The sequence below is a fragment of the Melanostigma gelatinosum genome (assembly GCF_949748355.1).
Source record: "Melanostigma gelatinosum genome assembly, chromosome: 21".
In the NCBI taxonomy this organism is placed as follows: Eukaryota; Metazoa; Chordata; class Actinopteri; order Perciformes; family Zoarcidae; genus Melanostigma; species Melanostigma gelatinosum.
Window position 1 is genome coordinate 468672 of NC_136654.1, and position 21913 is coordinate 490584.

The following is a 21913-nucleotide window of genomic DNA, read 5'->3' on the forward strand; positions in this document are numbered from 1 at the left end:
ATATATATATATAGATATATATATATATATATATATATATATATATCTGATGGTGCATTTTGTTTTTCTTCACTGAGTCACAGAAACACATTTCACCGTTTCTCTGAAAATAGTCACGAAAAAAACCACTATGACATAATGTCGATGAATTAAAGGATGTTTGTTTCCTGTTTTTAAGAGTTATTCTTTTTTTATAATTATAACTGACAATTATATATTTGTCATTTGTTGGCTGAAGAGATCAAACAGCAAAGAGATACGGGCGATTTGATTTATTTATTGAAAAGAGTCGTCGTCCTCTTCTCTCTAAAAATAAGAAAACAAACTGTACAAATATTTAAAACCTCTTTCGCTAAAAAGACCGCCTGCAGACCAGCTAGTGTTGTCATATGATGATGATGTCACATGATGATGTCACTTCCTGCATGTCTTGGAGCGCAGCTGTCTCTTAATGATGAGGTGATCGCTCTCCTTCTCCTCCTTTGCTCCTCCGACCATCTGAAACACAACACAACTACACGTTATACACACGCCGCTACGCGTTATACACACGCCGCTACGCGTTATACACACGCCGCTACGCGTTATACACACGCCGCTACGCGCTAAACACGGCGCTACGCCCTAAACACGGCGCTACGCGCTAAACACGGCGCTACGCGCTAAACACGCCGCTACGCGGTAAACACGCCGCCACGCGCTAAACACGGCGGCACGAGCTAAACACGGCGCCACGCGCTAAACACGCCGCTACGCCCTAAACACGCCGCTACTCGCTAAACACGCCGCTACGCCCTAAACACGCCGCTACGCGCTAAACACGCGCAACTACGAAACTACACATTTAACACAACCGTACAAACACGTCTCTCTCTCACACACACACACCCACCATGCTCGGGGAGTCGATTAGTGGAGTTGAGGCGTCCGTCCTATAAAGCTTTCTCCGTCCTCGTTTTGGTTTGTTTGCTGTGGTCGCCGTCTCCTTGTCCACTGAATGTCCACTGACAAGGCTGATGATGGTTTTAGCTGCAGAGACACAGAGAAGCAAATACAGGTGGATAAAGAGGTCACAAATAAGTTAGCATCAGTCAGACTGTAGCATCAGTCAGACTGTAGCGTCAGTCAGGCTGTAGCGTCAGTCAGGCTGTAGCGTCAGTCAGGCTGTAGCGTCAGTCAGGCTGTAGCGTCAGTCAGGCTGTAGCGTCAGTCAGGCTGTAGCGTCAGTCAGGCTGTAGCGTCAGTCAGGCTGTAACGTCAGTCAGGCTGTAACGTCATTCAGGCTGTAGCATCATTCAGGCTGTAGCATCAGTCAGGCTGTAGCATCAGTCAGGCTGTAGCATCAGTCAGGCTGTAGCATCATTCAGGCTGTAGCATCATTCAGGCTGTAGCATCATTCAGACTGTAGCGTCAGTCAGACTGTAACATCATTCAGGCTGCAGCATCATTCAGGCTGTAGCATCAGTCAGGCTGTAGCATCAGTCAGACTGTAGCATCAGTCAGGCTGTAGCATCATTCAGGCTGTAGCATCATTCAGGCTGTAGCATCAGTCCGACTGTAGCATCATTCAGGCTGTAGCATCATTCAGGCTGTAGCATCAGTCAGACTGTAGCATCAGTCAGGCTGTAGCATCATTCAGGCTGTAGCATCAGTCAGGCTGTAGCATCAGTCAGGCTGTAGCATCAGTCAGGCTGTAGCATCATTCAGGCTGCAGCATCATTCAGGCTGTAGCATCAGTCAGGCTGTAGCATCATTCAGGCTGTAGCATCAGTCAGACTGTAGCATCAGTCAGACTGTAGCATCAGTCAGACTGTAGCATCAGTCAGACTGTAACAACGCTCCGGATGTTTTTACTTTCAGTTCCATAACTGTTGTTCATAACAGTCGTACTGCTGCAATGAGTCATGAAAGACACACCAACCTTTGCTGCCCAGGATGGAGGGAGAGCTGTGGATCAACTCTCCGATCTTCTGAAGAGGGCCGTCTGTCTTCTCCTTCACCACAGAAGACTGGACAGAGAGAGACAGACAGGGTGAGGGACAGAGAGATATTTAACCATACTGCTCACAGAAGATCTCTGTCCAGGTGTATTTTGTTTCTCACCTGTTTGTTGTTTCGACAGTTTCCTCTCACTTTGTTTCTCTTGTTCTCACTGAACACCAGGTCCTGAAACACACACACACACACACACACACACACACACACACACACACACACACACACCTCTGTGAGATGTTTCACCTCTCTACAGGTTGCCATAGAAACAAACTGAAACCAGTAAGATCAATATAGAAACTTAAGATTTTAAAAATGTCTCAAACCAGTGAAATGTCCCATTAATAACACACACTCACACACCTGCACATCGCAGCTCTTCCTCTTCCTCCCTGTAGTTTTGGGGGCTTTCTTCTGTAGTCTCTCCATCTCTTTCCTCACAGCCTCAAACTCCCTGCTCCTTCCCTCCTCCTCCTGGAGTCTCTGGATCACTTCCTTCAGCTCCTCCACCTCTCTGTTCTCCTCCTCCTCCCTCCTCTGCAGGTCTTCCCTCAGACAATCCAGCTCTGATGGAAAGAGAAAGTTCAGATTTATCTCCTGATCACATTAACACAACGTTCTCCACTGTTTCAGGTGATGAAGATGATGAAGGTACCTGTTCTCAGAGTCTCCGTCTGACTGTGACATTCTTCTACAAGTTTCTCCTTTTCAGACACGACTCGATGCAGCTCTGACACACAGAAACATTTCAAGACGGATTAGTAGACAAACCATCAAGGACCGATGAGGTTCTGGTTTTCTCTGGAGTCGTGAATGAAGAGAAAGAATGGTGACTACTCCCTACCGGGTTCCTCGACCGTTCGTTCTCTACCGGGTTCCTCGGCCGTTCGTTCTCTACCGGGTTCCTCGGCCGTTCGTTCTCTACCGGGTTCCTCGGCCGTTCGTTCTCTACCGGGTTCCTCGGCCGTTCGTTCTCTACCGGGTTCCTCGGCCGCTCTCTACCGGATTCCTCGGCCGCTCTCTACCGGGTTCCTCGGCCGTTCTCTACCGGGTTCCTCGACCGTTCGTTCTCTACCGGGTTCCTCGACCGTTCGTTCTCTACCGGGTTCCTCGGCCGTTCGTTCTCTACCGGGTTCCTCGGCCGTTCGTTCTCTACCGGGTTCCTCGGCCGTTCGTTCTCTACCGGGTTCCTCGGCCGTTCGTTCTCTACCGGGTTCCTCGGCCGTTCGTTCTCTACCGGGTTCCTCGGCCGTTCGTTCTCTACCGGGTTCCTCGGCCGTTCGTTCTCTACCGGGTTCCTCGGCCGCTCTCTACCGGATTCCTCGGCCGCTCTCTACCGGGTTCCTCGGCCGTTCTCTACCGGGTTCCTCGACCGTTCGTTCTCTACCGGGTTCCTCGACCGTTCGTTCTCTACCGGGTTCCTCGACCGTTCGTTCTCTACCGGGTTCCTCGACCGTTCGTTCTCTACCGGGTTCCTCGGCCGTTCGTTCTCTACCGGGTTCCTCGGCCGTTCGTTCTCTACCGGGTTCCTCGGCCGTTCGTTCTCTACCGGGTTCCTCGGCCGTTCGCTCTCTACCGGGTTCCTCGGCCGTTCGCTCTCTACCGGGTTCCTCGGCCGTTCGCTCTCTACCGGGTTCCTCGGCCGCTCTCTACCGGGTTCCTCGGCCGTTCTCTACCGGGTTCCTCGACCGTTCGTTCTCTACCGGGTTCCTCGACCGTTCGTTCTCTACCGGGTTCCTCGACCGTTCGTTCTCTACCGGGTTCCTCGGCCGTTCGTTCTCTACCGGGTTCCTCGGCCGTTCGCTCTCTACCGGGTTCCTCGGCCGCTCTCTACCGGGTTCCTCGGCCGCTCTCTACCGGGTTCCTCGACCGTTCGTTCTCTACCGGGTTCCTCGGCCGTTCGTTCTCTACCGGGTTCCTCGGCCGTTCGCTCTCTACCGGGTTCCTCGGCCGCTCTCTACCGGGTTCCTCGGCCGCTCTCTACCGGGTTCCTCGGCCGCTCTCTACCGGGTTCCTCGGCCGTTCTCTACGGTGGATTGTATTGTTTTTCATCTTCTCACCTTCCTTCTCCCTGTCCTGATTCCTCCTCCTTTCCTCCTCTGATTTCTCCATCTCCTCCAATCTCCCTCGCAGAGCTCCGCCCTCAGACTCAAGCTCCTCCTTTAGGCTCTGGAGTCGACTGGTGAATTCCGCTTCCTGATTGGCTGACTCCTCACTGAGTTCAACACACCTGTTTTCACTGTAGGATGAGGACAGGAGATTAATACTTTTGAAATGAACTGATACGCTGCTTACTTGTCACCTGTTGGATCTGTTGTATATTCAACAATAAAACCTGATTGAAGACAATATTGATGCGCCCATCAGGCTCCTCCTGTCTACCTGTGCGTCAGCGATTCCTGCAGTTGGCTTTTCCCTCTCTGCAGATCTTGGATCTGTTGGGATTTCTGAGATGATCTCATCAGCGCTGCCTGGCTCTCCCTCTTCAGCTCCTCCATGGCGGCGTGGAAAACGCCGCTGCTGCTCCGCCCCTCCTCCTCCTGAAACAATCAATCAATCAATCAGTGCTGCTCCGCCCCTCCTCCTCCTGAAACAATCAATCAACACTGTTGCTTTACTCATTAACTCCTCAACTGATCAATCCAAAGCCATAAAAACAATCAATCAAACAATCAATAGTCAGTTGTTGTAAACAGAGAAACAAAAGAACAGGAAGAACCTTGACTTCCTGCTTCAGACGCTCCACTTCTTGTGTCAGAACATTGATGCTGTCGGCCTTCTCCTCTGATTGGCTCTCCAGGTCCTGGAGGCGGGTCTTTGTAATGTGCAGCTGCTGCGATAGGCTGTCAGACCTGTCAGTCTGCTCCTTGAGCTTCGTCTGGGGACCGGTCACCTGGAAATAACAAAAGAAGCAAACGTTTGTTGTCTCACTTTGATAGATCTCTTTGTATTCATATTGGATTGTACAGGTGTACCTAATAAAGTGACCACTCGTACCTCCGTCTGGAGCTGGAAGATGCCGTTAACCAGAGCTTTGTTCTCCTTCGTCAGTCTGGATGTTTCCCTCTGCTCCGACTCCAGAGACACCAACACAGACGCACAGTTTGGACACTCGTCCAGATCTACGAGGGGGGAGGAGAGGAGAGGAGAGGAGAGGAGGGAGGAGGGGAGGGAGGAGGGGAGGGAGGAGGAGGGAGGAGAGGAGCAGGGGAGGAGGGCGGAGGGAGGGAGGAGAGGAGGAGGGGAGGAGGGAGGAGGGAGGGGAGGAGAGGAGCAGGGGAGGAGGGAGGAGAGGAGCAGGGGAGGAGAGGAGGGGAGGAGCAGGGGAGGAGGGAGGAGGGGAGGAGGGAGGAGGGGGGGAGAGGAGGGAGGAGGGGGGGAAGGAGGGGAGGAGGAGGGGAGGAGGGGAGGAAGGAGGGGAGGAGGGGGGGAGAGGAGGGAGGAGGGGAGGAGGGAGGAGAGGAGGAGGGAGGGGAGGAAGGAGGGGAGGAGGAGGGAGAGGAGGGAGGAGGGGACAGAAAGAGCCATAGTGAGAGAAGGGCTAAAGCTGCAGGAAATCTGTGCAGTAAATAGTTTGAGGAGAAATGCGAGAGCAAGCAGCAACTATTTGAGTGTGAAGTGAAGGACACATGACGACCAGCGGAGTCGGGGATCGAACATCCGAGCCTCCGACCGCTTAACGGCTGAGCAGTCGGCCCACGCAGTCACGTGACGAGGTCCACTCGGTGTCCTGTAGTTTCAGCTCTCCTACCCGTCAGCTCCTGCACCTTCTGCTGCAGAGCAACCTGCTCCTTCTCCAGCTTCTCCACCTCCTCCTCCCGTCTCCTCAGCTCCTCCTCCAGGCCCTTCTTCCTCTCCTCCCTCTTCCTCAGCTCGACGATGGTTTCCTCCTTCTTATCGTTTTCCTCCTGCAGCCTCCAGAGCTCCTCCTCCAGCACTGAGGAGACGGAGGAGAAGAAAGAAAGACTTTAGAGTTTTAGAGTTAAAATAATAAGGAGTAAGCCCCATCCTTTCATCTCCTTCTCTCACCTCTCCTCTTTGCTGGTCCTCTTTCCTCTTCTTCCTCCAGAGCTTCACGCTGGTGTTTCCTGTTCTGCTCCTTCTTCTCCTCCTCCTCCTCCTCCTCCTCTTCTCCTCTCGTTGTCCTCAGAAGCTCCACCAGAGCCTTCTGAGAGAAGGATGTGGTTCATTAGTCACACTGCTTTTACTGGTCCGGGGAAGATCATATCTTTTAATCGTGAACTTATTCTGGGAAATCATTCAGCAGCAGATGAACAGATTGTTACTCCTCATGATCACATGAGCTCTCTGAGCCACAGGTCCACAGGACTCATGTGAGGTTTGATTAAATAACAGGAGAATATACATTTCCTGTGATTATGATACTTCATAAGCAGGATAGAAAAGCATGTCTTCTATAAATATAAATATCCAGAACGACCCCGTTCATCAGCCAGAAGCTGGAAAAAAAAAACGTCATTATCGTCAGAATAACATTTTCCCGACGGTCCTTGAACACATCATGTGCAACAAAGGCTTCAGTCAGAAGAAGCAAAACAAAACTTAAAATACTGAAAGTTCAGCAGCGATCAGTGCTGCTCGCCAACATAAGCAAAACACCAAAGAAACAAAACCTGGAATATAGTGGAGGCGCAGCGTCGGACAGCATCATTATTGTGACGTTATCGTCTGTGACATTAACGTGTGAAGTGTTTACGTCGGCGTTGCTCTCGTTCTTCAGCTTGTTGATGACGTCGTCTTTCTGCTGACTCATCTCCATCAGCTCTGATAACTTGTGTTGCTGCTGCTTCAGAATCTGGAAAACAAAATAACTTTATTGATAAAGCACATCGTGAACAACGTGACAAACGTCATTTCAGATGCACCAAAGCATAGAAGACACCACAGAAGAAGACACCACAGAAGAAGACACCACAGAAGAAGACACTACCTCCTTGGCCAGCAGTTGGTCACGTGAGCTCTGCTTCTCCAATCGCAGCGCCTCCAGCTCTGCACAGAGGACGTCACATCAACAACAACCAGGAGCTGAGTGTGTGAGTGTGTACCTGCAGTGTGTGTGTGTGTGTGTGTGTGAACCTGCAGTGTGTGTGTGTGTGTGTGTGTGTACCTGCAGTGTGTGTGTGTGTGTGAGTGTGTACCTGCAGTGTGTGTGTGTGTGTGAGTGTGTACCTGCAGAGTGTGTGTGTGTGTGTGTGTGTGTGTGTACCTGCAGTGTGTGTGTGTGTGTGTACCTGCAGTGTGTGTGTGTGTGTACCTGCAGTGTGTGTGTGTGTGTGTGTACCTGCAGTGTGTGTGTGTGAGTGTGTCTATGTACCTGCAGAGTGTGTGTGTGTGTGTGTGTGTGTGTACCTGCAGAGTGTGTGTGTGTGAGTGTGTGTGTACCTGCAGAGTGTGTGTGTGTGAGTGTGTGTGTGTGTACCTGCAGTGTGTGTGTGTGTACCTGCAGTGTGTGTGTGTGTGTGTACCTGCAGTGTGTGTGTGTGTGTGTGTACCTGCAGTGTGTGTGTGTGTGTGTCCCTGCAGTGTGTGTGTGTGTGTGTGTGTGTACCTGCAGAGTGTGTGTGAGTGTGTGTGTACCTGCAGTGTGTGTGTGTGTACCTGCAGTGTGTGTGTGTACCTGCAGTGTGTGTGTGTACCTGCAGTGTGTGTGTGTGTACCTGCAGTGTGTGTGTACCTGCAGTGTGTGTGTGTGTACCTGCAGTGTGTGTACCTGCAGTGTGTGTGTACCTGCAGTGTGTGTGTACCTGCAGTGTGTGTGTGTGTGTACCTGCAGTGTGTGTGTGTGTGTGTACCTGCAGTGTGTGTACCTGCAGTGTGTGTGTGTGTGTACCTGCAGTGTGTGTGTGTGTGTACCTGCAGTGTGTGTTTGTGTGTGTGTACCTGCAGTGTGTGTGTGTGTACCTGCAGTGCGTGTGTGTGTACCTGCAGTGTGTGTGTGTGTACCTGCAGTGTGTGTGTGTGTGTGTACCTGCAGTGTGTGTGTGTGTGTGTACCTGCAGTGTGTGTGTGTGTGTGTGTACGTGTGTACCTGCAGTGTGTGTGTGTGTGTACCTGCAGTGTGTGTGTGTGTGTGTGTGTACCTGCAGTGTGTGTGTGTGTACCTGCAGTGTGTGTGTGTGTGTACCTGCAGTGTGTGTGTGTGTGTACCTGCAGTGTGTGTGTGTGTGTACCTGCAGTGTGTGTGTGTGTGTACCTGCAGTGTGTGTGTGTGTGTACCTGCAGTGTGTGTGTGTGTGTGTACCTGCAGTGTGTGTGTGTGTGTACCTGCAGTGTGTGTGTGTGTGTACCTGCAGTGTGTGTGTGTGTACCTGCAGTGTGTGTGTGTGTGTACCTGCAGTGTGTGTGTGTGTACCTGCAGTGTGTGTGTGTGTGTACCTGCAGTGTGTGTGTGTGTGTACCTGCAGTGTGTGTGTGTGTGTACCTGCAGTGTGTGTGTGTGTGTACCTGCAGTGTGTGTGTGTGTGTACCTGCAGTGTGTGTGTGTGTGTGTACCTGCAGTGTGTGTGTGCTCAGTCAGACAGCGGTGAACACTCTGAGCGTCCTCTCTGATCTTCTCCAGATCTTCAGTCACTGAACTGAAGATCTCCAACAGATCGGCCTCCTCCTGACAATCATCATCAAACTGATCAGCGATGCTCGTCATTGATGACTGACGGTCACCAGCAATGAGACTCAGGTGCTATTGGTCACCTGCTGGTCGGTCTTACTGACGAGCTTCTTTAGGATCTCCATTCTTTCATCAGCTCGCTCCTCGAGGATCTCCTTCTCCTTCTCCAGACGCTTACTGACACACACATTCAAACACGATGTCACGTGTGTGTCATATCACAGTCATGTGACGTGCTGTAGTTCAGTCACATGATCACGTTACCTGTAGTCTTTCTCCATCTTGTTGTAGAGCTCCATGAACTCAGCGCAGACTTCCTCTCTGATCTGAGCCTCCAGCACCAAACGCAGCGCCGCCTCTCTGTCCGAGTGCTGACACACACACACACACACACACACACACACACACACACACACACACACACACACACACACACACACACACACACACACACACACACACACACACACACACACACACACACACACACACACACACACACACACACAGTTCATGGATTTTAAGAGAATACAACTTCTCTGGTAAACAGAAATAGCTTAAGTTAGATCATTACCGTCTCTTCTCCCTCCATGGTCCTGTCACCTTCCTCCTCCTCCTCCTCCTCCTCACCTCCTGCCTCCAGCACTGTTCCTTCTATCGGACTCTCCTCCTCCCCCCCACACTCTTCATCGTCCTCATCCTCCAGCACATCCTCCAGAGTCTTCTCCCAGGCGACCAGCGAGCTCTTCCTGCCCCGCCCCGACACCTTTCTGCGGCGGTCGGCGTCCTCGATGATTAGCGACAGCTCCATGGCCGAATTGTGGGGGACGTCGTCTGGGACCATCGGCCTCGACTTCAAGACCACCACCTGGACCAGAGAGAGAGTCACGGTGCTGCATTCAGAACCTCAGTGGAGGAACACTGAATCAGTACTGACCTTCTGGGCGAGGGCGGAGAACTTGAGGACGTTGAGCGTCTCGTCGAAGCAGAACGAGTTCCTGTTGATGTTGACCACCATGGAGACGCGGCCGCCACCACAGAAGAAGAACTGCAGGAAGTGCGTGAGCTTGGACTCCCTGAAGGGGACGTGGTGCGGGACCCTGCAGAGAGAAACAACCCATCAGACCCGGTCACCCTGCGCGTCCTGATGGTTCTGGTTCAAGCGGTCCAGACTCTGAGGTCCTACTTGCTGTGCTGGTTCAGTCTCATGGAGTTGATGCACTTCCCGAGCGTCAGCAGAGAGCTGTTGATGTTTCCCGCCTCCTTCAGTCGCTCCCCAGTGTTGCGAGTCCGAGAGCAGCGCTCGGATCCGGCCAGGTCGCACAGAGACAACCTCACAGAGACACATCATTATGATTATTATGGACATCCTTCACACCAGAGGTCCTCAGCTGGTCTGGCTGTGGGACCCACCTTCATGACAAGCCACGACCCAAATGTTCAGCTTCTCAAATGTCTTTCATGTAAAGATGGAGCAGTCTGAACATGTCCTCGAGTCCTAGTGTAGGAGCGCTCTAGTTCCTGTCTGTCCCCGTCCCCCACACGTCCCACGTAAACAGATAAGCTGCTCTGTTTGTGACGTCTGTAGATTCGTCCATTTGTGATGCAGAATGACCTCTTGCCTAAACTCGATCTGCGGTCTGTTTGATGTCCTCCGACATGTCTTCACTTCAATACTCAGTCATTAGACAGCGGTGTAGTCTTCAGTTCATCCTCTGATATTAGCATTACAAGGCATTAACGCCAGATACTGTTAAGGAGTGTGAATAGACGGCACTCCGCTGCATTAAAAAATCACCTTCAAAATAAAAGCACAGGGTTTTTTTTTTTTTCCCGCGACCCACTGAAACCGGGTCCCACCAGTTGAGAATCAGTGCTTTACACACCAATGACCTCGTCCCTTCAAGTTTAACAGTCTTACTCGCTGATGCCGAGGACTCTGGGAACGCCGACGTCGTCCACTCGGAGGATCCTGATGGAGAAGATGCTGTGGCTGCAGAGGGAAACAATCACAAAAACAGCACCACTCATCAGCCAGAAGCTGTAAAAAAACCATCAGATTTTCATCTCTCAGACGGTCCTTGAACACATCATGTGAGACGAACGCTTCCATCAGAAAAAGAAACCAAAACTAATCTTAAAATTGCGATATTTCATCATCATGTCTCATTTAAAATCCCTCCACAAATAAACCGTCATGATGGTTCTGTTTCCATAGGAGCAGGACTTTTATTTTGAAAATCAAGAACACCGTAACAGAAGCCTTAAACTCCTTGAGGGTTCAGAGGGTTATAGTTTACAGTCACAAGCAGAAACTGTAGTAAAGTAAAAGAGCGGACCTCCTGCTGGACAGATGGTTCAGTCTGGTGGAGGAGAAGCTCTGGTTCTTCTTCCCGATCTTCAGCACTCTGTAGGCCTCTTCAGACCCGTTCACCTGGACCCACCTCAGGTCTGAGACATGGAGCGACACAAAGACACACACACACACACACAGTGAAATCTCTGCAGGTTGTGTTGAGGGTTCCAAACACTGTAAATGTATCTGCTGCCATCCTGTGGTACGAGAACGTTACTACACAACACAGCTGGGCCGAGACAGTAAAGCTCAGCTTATATTTGATCATGTGCCGTCACAAATATTCACTAATAATAAACATTGTTTACATTTCTGAGGGTTTTATAAAGAAGCTTAATTCGTTTTTAGAAGCTTTAGAAACAGGAAGTGTTAAAAATCTATTGAGTAAATATTTAGCAGTTAAATCAAATCGTTTACAGAATCTTTAACCTTCATTCAGTGAGTAGAAACAAAGATTTACACACAGGAACATGAAACATACGCAACAATAAAGTAAAGAAATGTGATTCTGATCAAATTAAAATAGACGTTACCTTTGATGAACGAGTTTCCTTTGACGTCCTGAGACAGACGCAGAACCGTCCTCTTGTGGTGTCCACTGGGAACCTGATCAATGACAGATCAATGTCAGATCAACGACACACACACACACACACACACACACACACACACACACACACACACACACACACACACACACACACACACACACACACACACACACGCACACACACACACACACACACACACCTGCTCCAGCAAGTCATGGATGTTGTCGTTGTAAATCTCACAGAACGAAACCCAAGCAGAGAAACGGACGTTTGAGTCGACATCCAGACAAAAACGGTCCTCCTCAGAGACACCGGTCCCCGTGCTGTCAGACGAGCCTGGAAACACACACACACCTCCTTGTTTTTAGCAGTTGTGGGCTCCACAAGATGTTCGTGTGAGGACCAACTTTCATTTACATGGTCGGACAAATAAACTTCTGACTTCACAGTAATTAAATCACTGACCATCAAGAAAAGTTGACCTGCCAGACGTCTGACTTTTGTCGCTCTGCAGAGACAATGAGACACAATGAGACACACTGGTACACACACACACACAGTAGTACACAGATGTATTTGTATGTTGTGACCTCTTTAAAGAGCCTCAGCAGGTTCCTCTTGCTGCTGGACTCTGCTGCCTGCTGGTCTGGAGTCAGTCTGCTGAAGTCTCTGCAGCGATGCGGCTTCAGGTCGGACCGACCGTACAGACGACCGTCGATGCTGTTAAAGATCACAGACAGAGACCTGGGCAACAGACCGGAGTCATGGTCCGGACCTGAGACACAGACAGGCAGAGAGACAGACAGACAGGCAGACATTTAAAAATAAATCAAACCCAATCTGCAGGTGAATAGACAGTAAATCGTACAGAAACGTTTGGATTCAGAGAGAAAATGTGATGAATTTTGTGAAGCTTCAACTGTGTGTCCAGATGTGAATGTGCTGGATTTGACACAGAAGACAACAGGTGTGTGTGTGTGTGTGTGTGTGTGTGTGTGTGTGTGTGTGTGTGTGTGTGTGTGTGGACACGTTTCACACATACATGAACTTGATGTGATTTAGAGGGTGACTCCAGTAATCAGAGAAGCTGTTTACACAGAGCAACCTCGTTGCACTGGATCTGGTTCCACAGGACAGGGATCAGGTTTCTCCTCTACACACACACTGATGCTAAAAGGGTCCCAGACCTATTTTAAACTGTGGGGCAGTCAGAGGACAGAGAGACAGAGAGACAGGTTGTGTTTCTGACCCAGGAATGTGAAGGTTTTTCCAGCGTTGGTGACTCCGTACGTGAACACCAGACAGTTTCCTCCAGTGAGAACGTCACGGACCAAACCACGAACTGAACCCTCAAAGACCTTCTTCTGGCTGGCATCCGGATCAAAGACCTGTACAACACAACAACCAGTTAACTACTGTAGTAAACACGCCAACCAGTTAACTACTGTAGTAACCACGCCAACCAGTTAACTACTGTAGTAAACACGCCAACCAGTTAACTACTGTAGTAAACACGCCAACCAGTTAACTACTGTAGTAAACACGCCAACCAGTTAACTACTGTAGTAAACACATCAACCAGTTAACTACTGTAGTAACCACGCCAACCACTTAACTACTGTAGTAAACACGCCAACCAGTTAACTACTGTAGTAAACACGCCAACCAGTTAACTACTGCAGTAAACACGCCAACCAGTTAACTACTGTAGTAAACACGCCAACCAGCTAACTACTGTAGTAAACACGCCAACCAGTTAACAACTGTAGTAAACACGCCAACCAGTTAACTACTGTAGTAAACACGTCAACCACTGTAGTAAACACGTCAACCAGTTAACTACTGTAGTAAACACGCCAACCAGTTAACTACTGTAGTAAACACGTCAACCAGTTAACTACTGTAGTAAACACGCCAACCAGTTAACTACTGTAGTAAACACGCCAACCAGTTAACTACTGTAGTAAACACGTCAACCAGTTAACTACTGTAGTAAACACGCCAACCAGTTAACTACTGTAGTAAACACGTCAACCAGTTAACTACTGTAGTAAACACATCAACCAGTTAACTACTGTAGTAAACACGTCAACCAGTTAACTACTGTAGTAAACACGCCAACCAGTTAACTACTGTAGTAAACACGTCAACCAGTTAACTACTGTAGTAAACACGTCAACCAGTTAACTACTGTAGTAAACACGCCAACCAGTTAACTACTGTAGTAAACACGCCAACCAGTTAACTACTGTAGTAAACACATCAACCAGTTAACTACTGTAGTAAACACGCCAACCAGTTAACTACTGTAGTAAACACGCCAACCAGTTAACTACTGTAGTAAACACGTCAACCAGTTAACTACTGTAGTAAACACGCCAACCAGTTAACTACTGTAGTAAACACGCCAACCAGTTAACTACTGTAGTAAACACGCCAACCAGTTAACTACTGTAGTAAACACGCCAACCAGTTAACTACTGTAGTAACCACGTCAACCAGTTAACTACTGTAGTAAACACGCCAACCAGTTAACTACTGTAGTAAACACGCCAACCAGTTAACTACTGTAGTAAACACACCAACCAGTTAACTACTGTAGTAAACACATCAACCAGTTAACTACTGTAGTAAACACGCCAACCAGTTAACTACTGTAGTAAACACGTCAACCAGTTAACTACTGTAGTAACCACGCCAACCAGTTAACTACTGTAGTAAACACGCCAACCAGTTAACTACTGTAGTAAACACGTCAACCAGTTAACTACTGTAGTAACCACGCCAACCAGTTAACTACTGTAGTAAACACGCCAACCAGTTAACTACTGTAGTAAACACGTCAACCAGTTAACTACTGTAGTAAACACGCCAACCAGTTAACTACTGTAGTAAACACGCCAACCAGTTAACTACTGTAGTAAACACGTCAACCAGTTAACTACTGTAGTAAACACGCCAACCAGTTAACTACTGTAGTAAACACGCCAACCAGTTAACTACTGTAGTAAACACGCCAACCAGTTAACTACTGTAGTAAACACGCCAACCAGTTAACTACTGTAGTAAACACGTCAACCAGTTAACTACTGTAGTAAACACGCCAACCAGTTAACTACTGTAGTAAACACGCCAACCAGTTAACTACTGTAGTAAACACGTCAACCAGTTAACTACTGTAGTAAACACGCCAACCAGTTAACTACTGTAGTAAACACGCCAACCAGTTAACTACTGTAGTAAACACGCCAACCAGTTAACTACTGTAGTAAACACGCCAACCAGTTAACTACTGTAGTAACCACGTCAACCAGTTAACTACTGTAGTAAACACGCCAACCAGTTAACTACTGTAGTAAACACGCCAACCAGTTAACTACTGTAGTAAACACACCAACCAGTTAACTACTGTAGTAAACACGCCAACCAGTTAACTACTGTAGTAAACACGCCAACCAGTTAACTGCTGTAGTAAACACATCAACCAGTTAACTACTGTAGTAAACACGCCAACCAGTTAACTACTGTAGTAACCACGTCAACCAGTTAACTACTGTAGTAAACACGCCAACCAGTTAACTACTGTAGTAAACACGCCAACCAGTTAACTACTGTAGTAAACACACCAACCAGTTAACTACTGTAGTAAACACGCCAACCAGTTTACGAGTAAATGCGTCAACCAGTAAATACGTCAACCAGTTAACCAGTAAAACACATCAACCGGTTAACTAGTAAACACTAGTTTGACAGACGGGTGACGTCACAGCTACCTGTGTAAAGGTGAACCTCTGTGCTGGTTGTGGGAGGGACTTGTCGCTCTGCCGGTTTGATGGACAGGTCCTGGGAGCCGTGAGGACCACCGTGTCTGGTCCCTCGATGGTCACACAGTCCTGGAGAGCAGAACACGTGATAATAATCAATAACAATCATTACCATCATCAGTTATTATCAATCATATCAGTCTCTTCTAATAAACATCTGAGGATTTGTTCATTAGAGCTGCAGCTAATTACATTTTCTTGATGAATCTTTCCGTCAATAAGATGTCGACTTCAACGTGACGTCTTTTTCTGTCCAATTAAAGGGCCGGTACATCGACTAATGAAGAGTTGATATACCGTGAATAGAAAAATAGACGTGCGTGTGTGTGTGTGTGTGTGTGCGCGTCTGTGTGTGTCTCACCTGTGTCTCTCGCTTGTCTCTCTCTGCTGCAGTAAATGGCCTCACTCTCAGATAAACCTGAAGGTTTTCTGACTGAACGATGTCCTGATGAGACAAAACAACACCACCTGTCACCATGACGATGTCAACATCCCGCTGACACCAGCACAGACAGAGAGAGAGATTGATAGACAGACAGACAGACAGACAGGCAGGCAGGAAGCGAAAGACAGAGAGACAGACAGACGGACAGAGAGAGAGACAGGCAGACAGACACATACAGACAGATAGGCAGGAAGGGAAAGACAGACAGACGGCCAGAGAGACGGGTAGAGAGACAGACATACCTGTGCAGGTAAAGCAGTGAATTCACCGAGTAGATCTCTCTTGATGTCGTCCACCAGCACAGGACCGACTCTCTCCGGCTTCTCACCAAAACAAGACTCCATCATCTCTACAGACATGTAAACACGTAAACAACAGAGAGATGTTCTTCAAACGAGCATGTGTGATAAGATGATATATAAACAGATTTCACGAGTAGAAAAAATAACCTTTAATCCTAATCTGTCTCGAGAAAGAGAGAGACAGACTGACACTCTGCCTCATGCGGAAATGATCAGATAAAGAAACAGATCCTAAATATTTAAACGGAGTTCTGCGTGACTTCTAACAATGAAGGATTAAAAGAGCACGTCGGAGCTATTTAGCTGTAACACTTTAGTAACGTCATTAACTAAACAGCAGCTAACTACTGCTACTTTGTTGTTAGCATTAGCCACCACGAGCTAACGCACGTACATGCGTCTATTTGTTGGGTTTAACGTCCTTCGAGGACAAAACATCTCACTACTTCACATCTGCGCAGATTAACCTCTTCATCACAGTGTTACTCACTCCGGATGTGTTTTAATCACCAGAAACAGAGAAACATTCAGTTGACGTTGAGCTAACGTTAGCTTGGGCAGCTTCTCCTCTCTACGCGGTCTCGTTTTTAAACAGAGACCAGAGGACCAATCAGGAGGCTGGCACAAGGAGACGTCTCACAGGTCTCGGATAAGATATCGCGAGACAATGTTGATTCAATGAAAAAACTCAATAGAATGTCTATTGTTCGGGTTTTAATTGTATTAATATGCAAATTCAAATGAATAAATCTGTAACAGAGTATTGTACCAGTGTAACATTAGTACATTTACTCAGTACTGCTGAGTATCTGTATACTGTGGTATTAGTACTGTACTGTAAAGGAGTATTTTTAAATTGTGGTGTTAGTACTTTTACAGACACAGATTTTTATTTTTATTTTATTTTAATGCTGCTGGTGGCGGTAACGCATCATAACGTTGTTCACGTGGTTGCTTGCGACACCGGCGGTTGAGATTGACGTCATCAGCCGGTGACAGAGTTGAGGACTGAAGCAGAGGATTTGAAGCGGATTTGTTGGATTAGCAGCTATCTGTTAGCTGCTACTACTTACACTTCACGTGAAACTGTTTCTATCGTTTCTGTGGAAGACACGTCACACTGCTCGAGATCAAACAATCAATAACAACGTAAGGATTCGCCGCGAGGACACGCAGCACACCGGTTTCCTTGACAACGGTGAGCGAGCGTCGTTACCGTCATTGATCAGCTGCTGATGACAGAGTACCGATACTCTTCAGAGTAATACTTCTACTACACTACCGTCATCCGTAACCAAGTACTGTACAGACTCGAGGTACTTGCACTTTACTTGAGTACCTTTTATTCTCCCTCTCTACTTCTCAGAGGTCAATATAGATTGTACTTTCTACAGTATATGAATCAGATATAGTAGTTTTACTAATCAATCAATACTTTTACATTTACACTGTAGTAGTCGTTTTTAAGTACACCATCTGAGTACTTGTTCCACAGGACAGACAGACAGAGAGAGAGAGAGACAGACAGAGAGAGAGAGAGAGAGAGAGAGACAGACAAGCAGACAGACAGAGAGAGAGAGAGAGACAGACAGAGAGAGAGAGAGACAAGCAGACAGACAGAGAGAGAGAGAGAGACAAGCAGACAGACAGAGAGAGACAGACAAGCAGACAGACAGACAGAGAGAGAGAGAGAGAGAGAGAGGTAAAGGTAAAGCAGTGAATGAACCGTCTGACTCTCTGTCTTTATGGACCCTGTCAGTCCTGATCCTGGTCTCTGTTTGTTCAGGTCTCTCCTGTACCAGGACTCTCCTGCTGCCTTCATGTCGTCGGTGGACTCGGGCGGTGACGGTGGGAGGTGGCTGGACGCTCACTACGACCCGGTAGCCTGTCTGTACACCTTCTCGTCCTGCGTGGACCTGGCGGACCTGAGTGGTGACGGTGAGAGCCGGCTGGTGGTGGGGGACCTGGGCTCCGGCTCGTCGGGCATGAAGCTGAAGGTGTACCGCGGCACGGCGCTGATGAGCGAGAGCACCCTGCTGGACCTGCCCGCCGGCCTCGTCGCCTTCTTCATGGACCTGCACGAGCCACGCATACCCGCGGTCGCTGTGGCGTCCGGTCCCTGCATCTACGTCTACAAGAACCTGAGGCCGTACTTCAAGTTCACACTGCCGGGCCTGGAGGTCAACTCACTGGAGCAGGTCTGGTCCATTCAGGGGTATCTACTATGAGTCACAGAACCCTGGGTTATAACACAGGTCACTGTTTTAGTTACTCTTTAACTGAGACATGTGCTGCGCTGTGATTGGTCAGGACGTGTGGCAGCAGGCGAGGGAGGGCGGGATCGACCCCGTGACGTTGAGGGAGATGTTGGAGAGCGTCAGGAAGAAGGCCGACGTCCCGCTGTCCGTCCGCTCGCTCAGGTTCCTGTCCCTGGAGACCGGAGACATGGACGAGTTCGTCCAGCTGCACAAGCAGCAGCCAATCAGACGGCAGGTACCATTCATTCCGACACCATTCATAATAGAACCCCTCCCTCCCTCCCTCGCTCTGATTGGTCGATCGTTGCCTGTGTTTCAGACCGTCATCACCTGCATCGGGACCCTGAAGAAGAGCACGGCGGACGAGGACGGTGTCAGCTGTCTGGTGATCGGTACGGAGAGCAGCGACGTCTTCGTCCTCGACCCCGAGGCCTTCATCATCCTCTCCAAGGTAAACTCTCATCACACACTGGTTTGAACTGGGAGGACAGGAGTTTTTGTTTGTGCAACTCATCTCATGGCTTTGCTCTCCGTCATCATGGAGATGGTTTGACGACTGAGCCAACTCCACAGTCCTCGCTGAGGAAAGCCATGAGATGTGGCTGAAAGCTCCAGCAACAAAGTAAGAAACCTGTCTGTGTGACTGTTGAAGATGTCACTGCCGGCCGCTCCCACCATGATGGACGTGACGGGGCAGTTTGACGTGGAGTTTCGCATCACGGTGGCGTGTCGCAACGGAAACATCTACATTCTGCGCAGGTAAGACACACCTGTATGAGAGAACTCACCTGTATGAGAGAACTCACCTGTATGAGAGAACTCACCTGTCTAAAGAGAACTCACCTGGCTGATGTTTGTGCTGCTGCTCTTCAGGGACTCTGATAAACCGAAGTACAGCATCGAGCTGTCGTGTCACCCGGTGGGTCTGGTGAGGGTCGGGAAGAACGTGGTGGTCGGCTGCACCGACGAGAGCCTGCAGGGCTTCACACAGAAGGTCAGCTGAAGCTCGTCAGAGGGTTCTAAGGTAAAGAACCTGAATACGTTCTGCAGGTAAACGTGGAAAGTGTGTCTCTCGTCCTCAGGGTAAGAAGCTGTGGAGGGCCGTCCTCCCGGCTCCCATCACCACCATGGCTGCCATGGACCTCCCCACCAGGGGCTTCCAGGCGGTTCTGGTGGGCTTGGCCAACTGTGAGATCCTCCTGTACCGGGACAAGAACCTGCTGAGCACCATCAAGACGCCCGACGTGGTCACCAGCATCTGCTTCGGCCGGTACGGACGCGAGGACGGGACCCTCATCGTGACCACCAAGGGCGGGGGTCTGATGGTGAAGATCCTGAAGAGGACCGCGGCATTTGACGACCGGGACGGAACCGCCGGGCCGCCGCCGGCCCAGAGCGTCCGCCTCAACGTACCCAAGAAGACCAAGCTGTACGTGGACCAGACGCTGAGGGAGCGTGAGAGCGGCCTGGCGATGCACCGCGCCTTCCAGATGGACCTGAGCCGCCTGCGCCTGTCCACCGCCAAGTCCTACGTCAAGGCCCTGGAGTCCAGCCTGACGCCAATGTCCTCCAGCCTCACAGAGCCGCTCAAGATGAACGCCGTGGTTCAGGGTCTGGGCCCGGCCTTCAAACTGACCCTGAACGTCCAGAACACGGCGGCGTGTCGGCCCGTCATGAACCTGGCCGTCAGCTTCCTGTACGACGAGAGCCTGTACCGGTTGAGGAACCCGTACATGAGGATCCCTCTGCTGGTGCCCGGACTCGTCTACCCCGTCGAGACCTTCGTGGAGTGCACCAGCGACAAGGGCATCTCTGACATCATCAAGGTGTTCGTCCTGCACGAGGGGCGGAGCTCCCCGCTGCTGACCGCACACATCAACATGCCCGTCAGCGAAGGACTGACACTCAACTGACGACACTTCCACTTCATTCAGTAATGACTCCAAACATCATGAGACTGACCTGACAGCGCACGACGCTTCCACTTCATTCAGTAATGACTCCAAACATCATGAGACTGACCTGACCACACAACGCTTCCACTTCATTCAGTAATGACTCCAAACATCACAAGACTGACCTGACAGCGCACGACGCTTCCACTTCATTCAGTAATGACTCCAAACATCATGAGACTGACCTGACAACACGACACTTCCACTTCATTCAGTAATGACTCCAAACATCATGAGACTGACCTGACAACACTTCCACTTCATTCAGTAATGACTCCAAACATCATGAGACTGACCTGACAACACACGACGCTTCCACTTCATTCAGTAATGACTCCAAACATCATGAGACTGACCTGACCACACGACGCTTCCACTTCATTCAGTAATGACTCCAAACATCATGAGACTGACCTGACAGCACACGACGCTTCCACTTCATTCAGTAATGACTCCAAACATCATGAGACTGACCTGACAGCACACGACGCTTCCACTTCATTCAGTAATGACTCCAAACATCATGAGACTGACCTGACCACACGACGCTTCCACTTCATTCAGTAATGACTCCAAACATCAACATCATGAAACTGACCTGACATACAACACTTCAACTTCATTCAGTAATGACTCCAAACATCATGACACTAATCTGACAGCACACGACGCTTCAACTTTAATCAGTACAGACTCCAGACATCGGAGCCTGACAGTCCCATAACAGTTGAAGTCCATTATAATGACTAAAGTTGAAGCGTCATGTGATGTCTGGACCAAATGAGCTCCGGTCGTGAAGCTGACCTCAGAGTCACAGAGATGTGAAACATCACCACCTGCTGGACGGCTGCCAGTAGAACTACTAAATATAAATACTATTACAAACTATTTCAAAGAACTCGGAGACATAAAACGTTGGTGTAGATTTGTTTAAGTTTGTGTTCCATGTTTAAAACAGAAGGGACACCAGATGTGTGTGGAGGTGAACTACAGATCCATCAACACGTATCGATCTCTCAGGGATTAAAATCACTTATTGTTAAATGGTTGTAAAAGAAAAGCAGCGATACTGATTTTGGTTATTTGTCCTATTTATGAGTTTATATCGACGTATTTATTTGTTACAATTAGTTTTACAGAGTTCATAAAGTGAGACGTAGTTTATTGATCAATGATCGGTATCGGGACTAAAAGTCAGATCGTTGCAGTTTATATAGAAATAAGACAAATATATTCTAAATGTATCGTATGAAGTGAAGTGAAATAAAACAATGAATAAAGTTATTTTTCAAAGAAAGTGTCCAGGATTCTTTGTCTTGAAAAAGCTCAATTTAAACCCAAGTTAATATTTATTTATGATTAATTTATTACTGGAAACTTTGTGCTTCAAATATGTTAAATTATAGTGAACATTTTCTGACTGAAGACTAAAGCAGCAAGTTAAAATAATCTGTCATGAACACCAACATTCCTCACAGCAAACATCTTACAAAAGAAGTGAAACAATAACAGTAATATTCTGTAGATGTGAAACAAACAAAAAATGATTCAAACAAAGTGAAGCTTGTTGACGTTTTTATGAGCATTAAAATTTTAAAT

At 48.7% G+C, this 21913-nt stretch overlaps 2 protein-coding genes across 3 annotated transcripts; one reads left to right on the forward strand and one right to left on the reverse strand.

Annotated features, from left to right (window-relative positions):
- Positions 1-87: 87 nt before the first annotated feature.
- Positions 88-16670, reverse strand: LOC306795205 (kinesin-like protein KIF20B). Of its 2 annotated transcripts, none has more exons than XM_079293637.1 (31): positions 16592-16670; positions 16042-16148; positions 15716-15799; positions 15304-15423; positions 12780-12918; positions 12121-12305; positions 11996-12038; positions 11730-11866; positions 11513-11585; positions 10963-11074; positions 10545-10616; positions 9810-9956; positions 9561-9723; positions 9198-9491; positions 8888-8994; positions 8707-8800; positions 8509-8620; positions 6947-7005; positions 6713-6811; positions 6025-6163; positions 5747-5932; positions 4993-5117; positions 4715-4888; positions 4378-4535; positions 4056-4234; positions 2651-2725; positions 2359-2507; positions 2104-2166; positions 1922-2009; positions 893-1029; positions 88-498 (listed from the first exon to the last, which is right to left on the reverse strand). In XM_079293637.1, the coding sequence occupies exons 2-31, from the start codon at positions 16144-16146 to the stop codon at positions 415-417; spliced, it is 3702 nt and encodes a 1233-aa protein (XP_079149763.1). In that variant the 5' UTR covers positions 16147-16148; positions 16592-16670; the 3' UTR covers positions 88-414. The 2 variants fall into 2 exon arrangements, with proteins under 2 accessions (XP_079149763.1, XP_079149762.1); XM_079293636.1 differs by having other exon boundaries at positions 2359-2561.
- A 1251-nt stretch (positions 16671-17921) lies between these two features.
- On the forward strand, positions 17922-21507 carry bbs1 (Bardet-Biedl syndrome 1; the record flags this gene model as incomplete). The annotated part of the gene is made up of 6 exons (XM_079293642.1): positions 17922-18299; positions 18412-18594; positions 18679-18810; positions 19012-19118; positions 19233-19353; positions 19442-21507. 6 exons carry the CDS (start codon positions 17922-17924, stop codon positions 20270-20272), a joined length of 1752 nt encoding a protein of 583 aa, XP_079149768.1. The 3' UTR covers positions 20273-21507.
- Positions 21508-21913: the final 406 nt, after the last annotated feature.

Coding starts and splice junctions, on each gene's coding strand:
- LOC306795205 (XM_079293636.1), bottom strand. CDS start 16,146: ATGATGGAGTCTTGTTTTGGTGAGAAGCCGGAGAGAGTCGGTCCTGTG. Junction 15,424..15,715: donor GAGACAAGCGAGAGACACAG/GTGAGACACACA, acceptor TCTGCTCTCCAG/GACTGTGTGACCATCGAGGG. Junction 8,621..8,706: donor TCAGTAAGACCGACCAGCAG/GTGACCAATAGC, acceptor GATGATTGTCAG/GAGGAGGCCGATCTGTTGGA.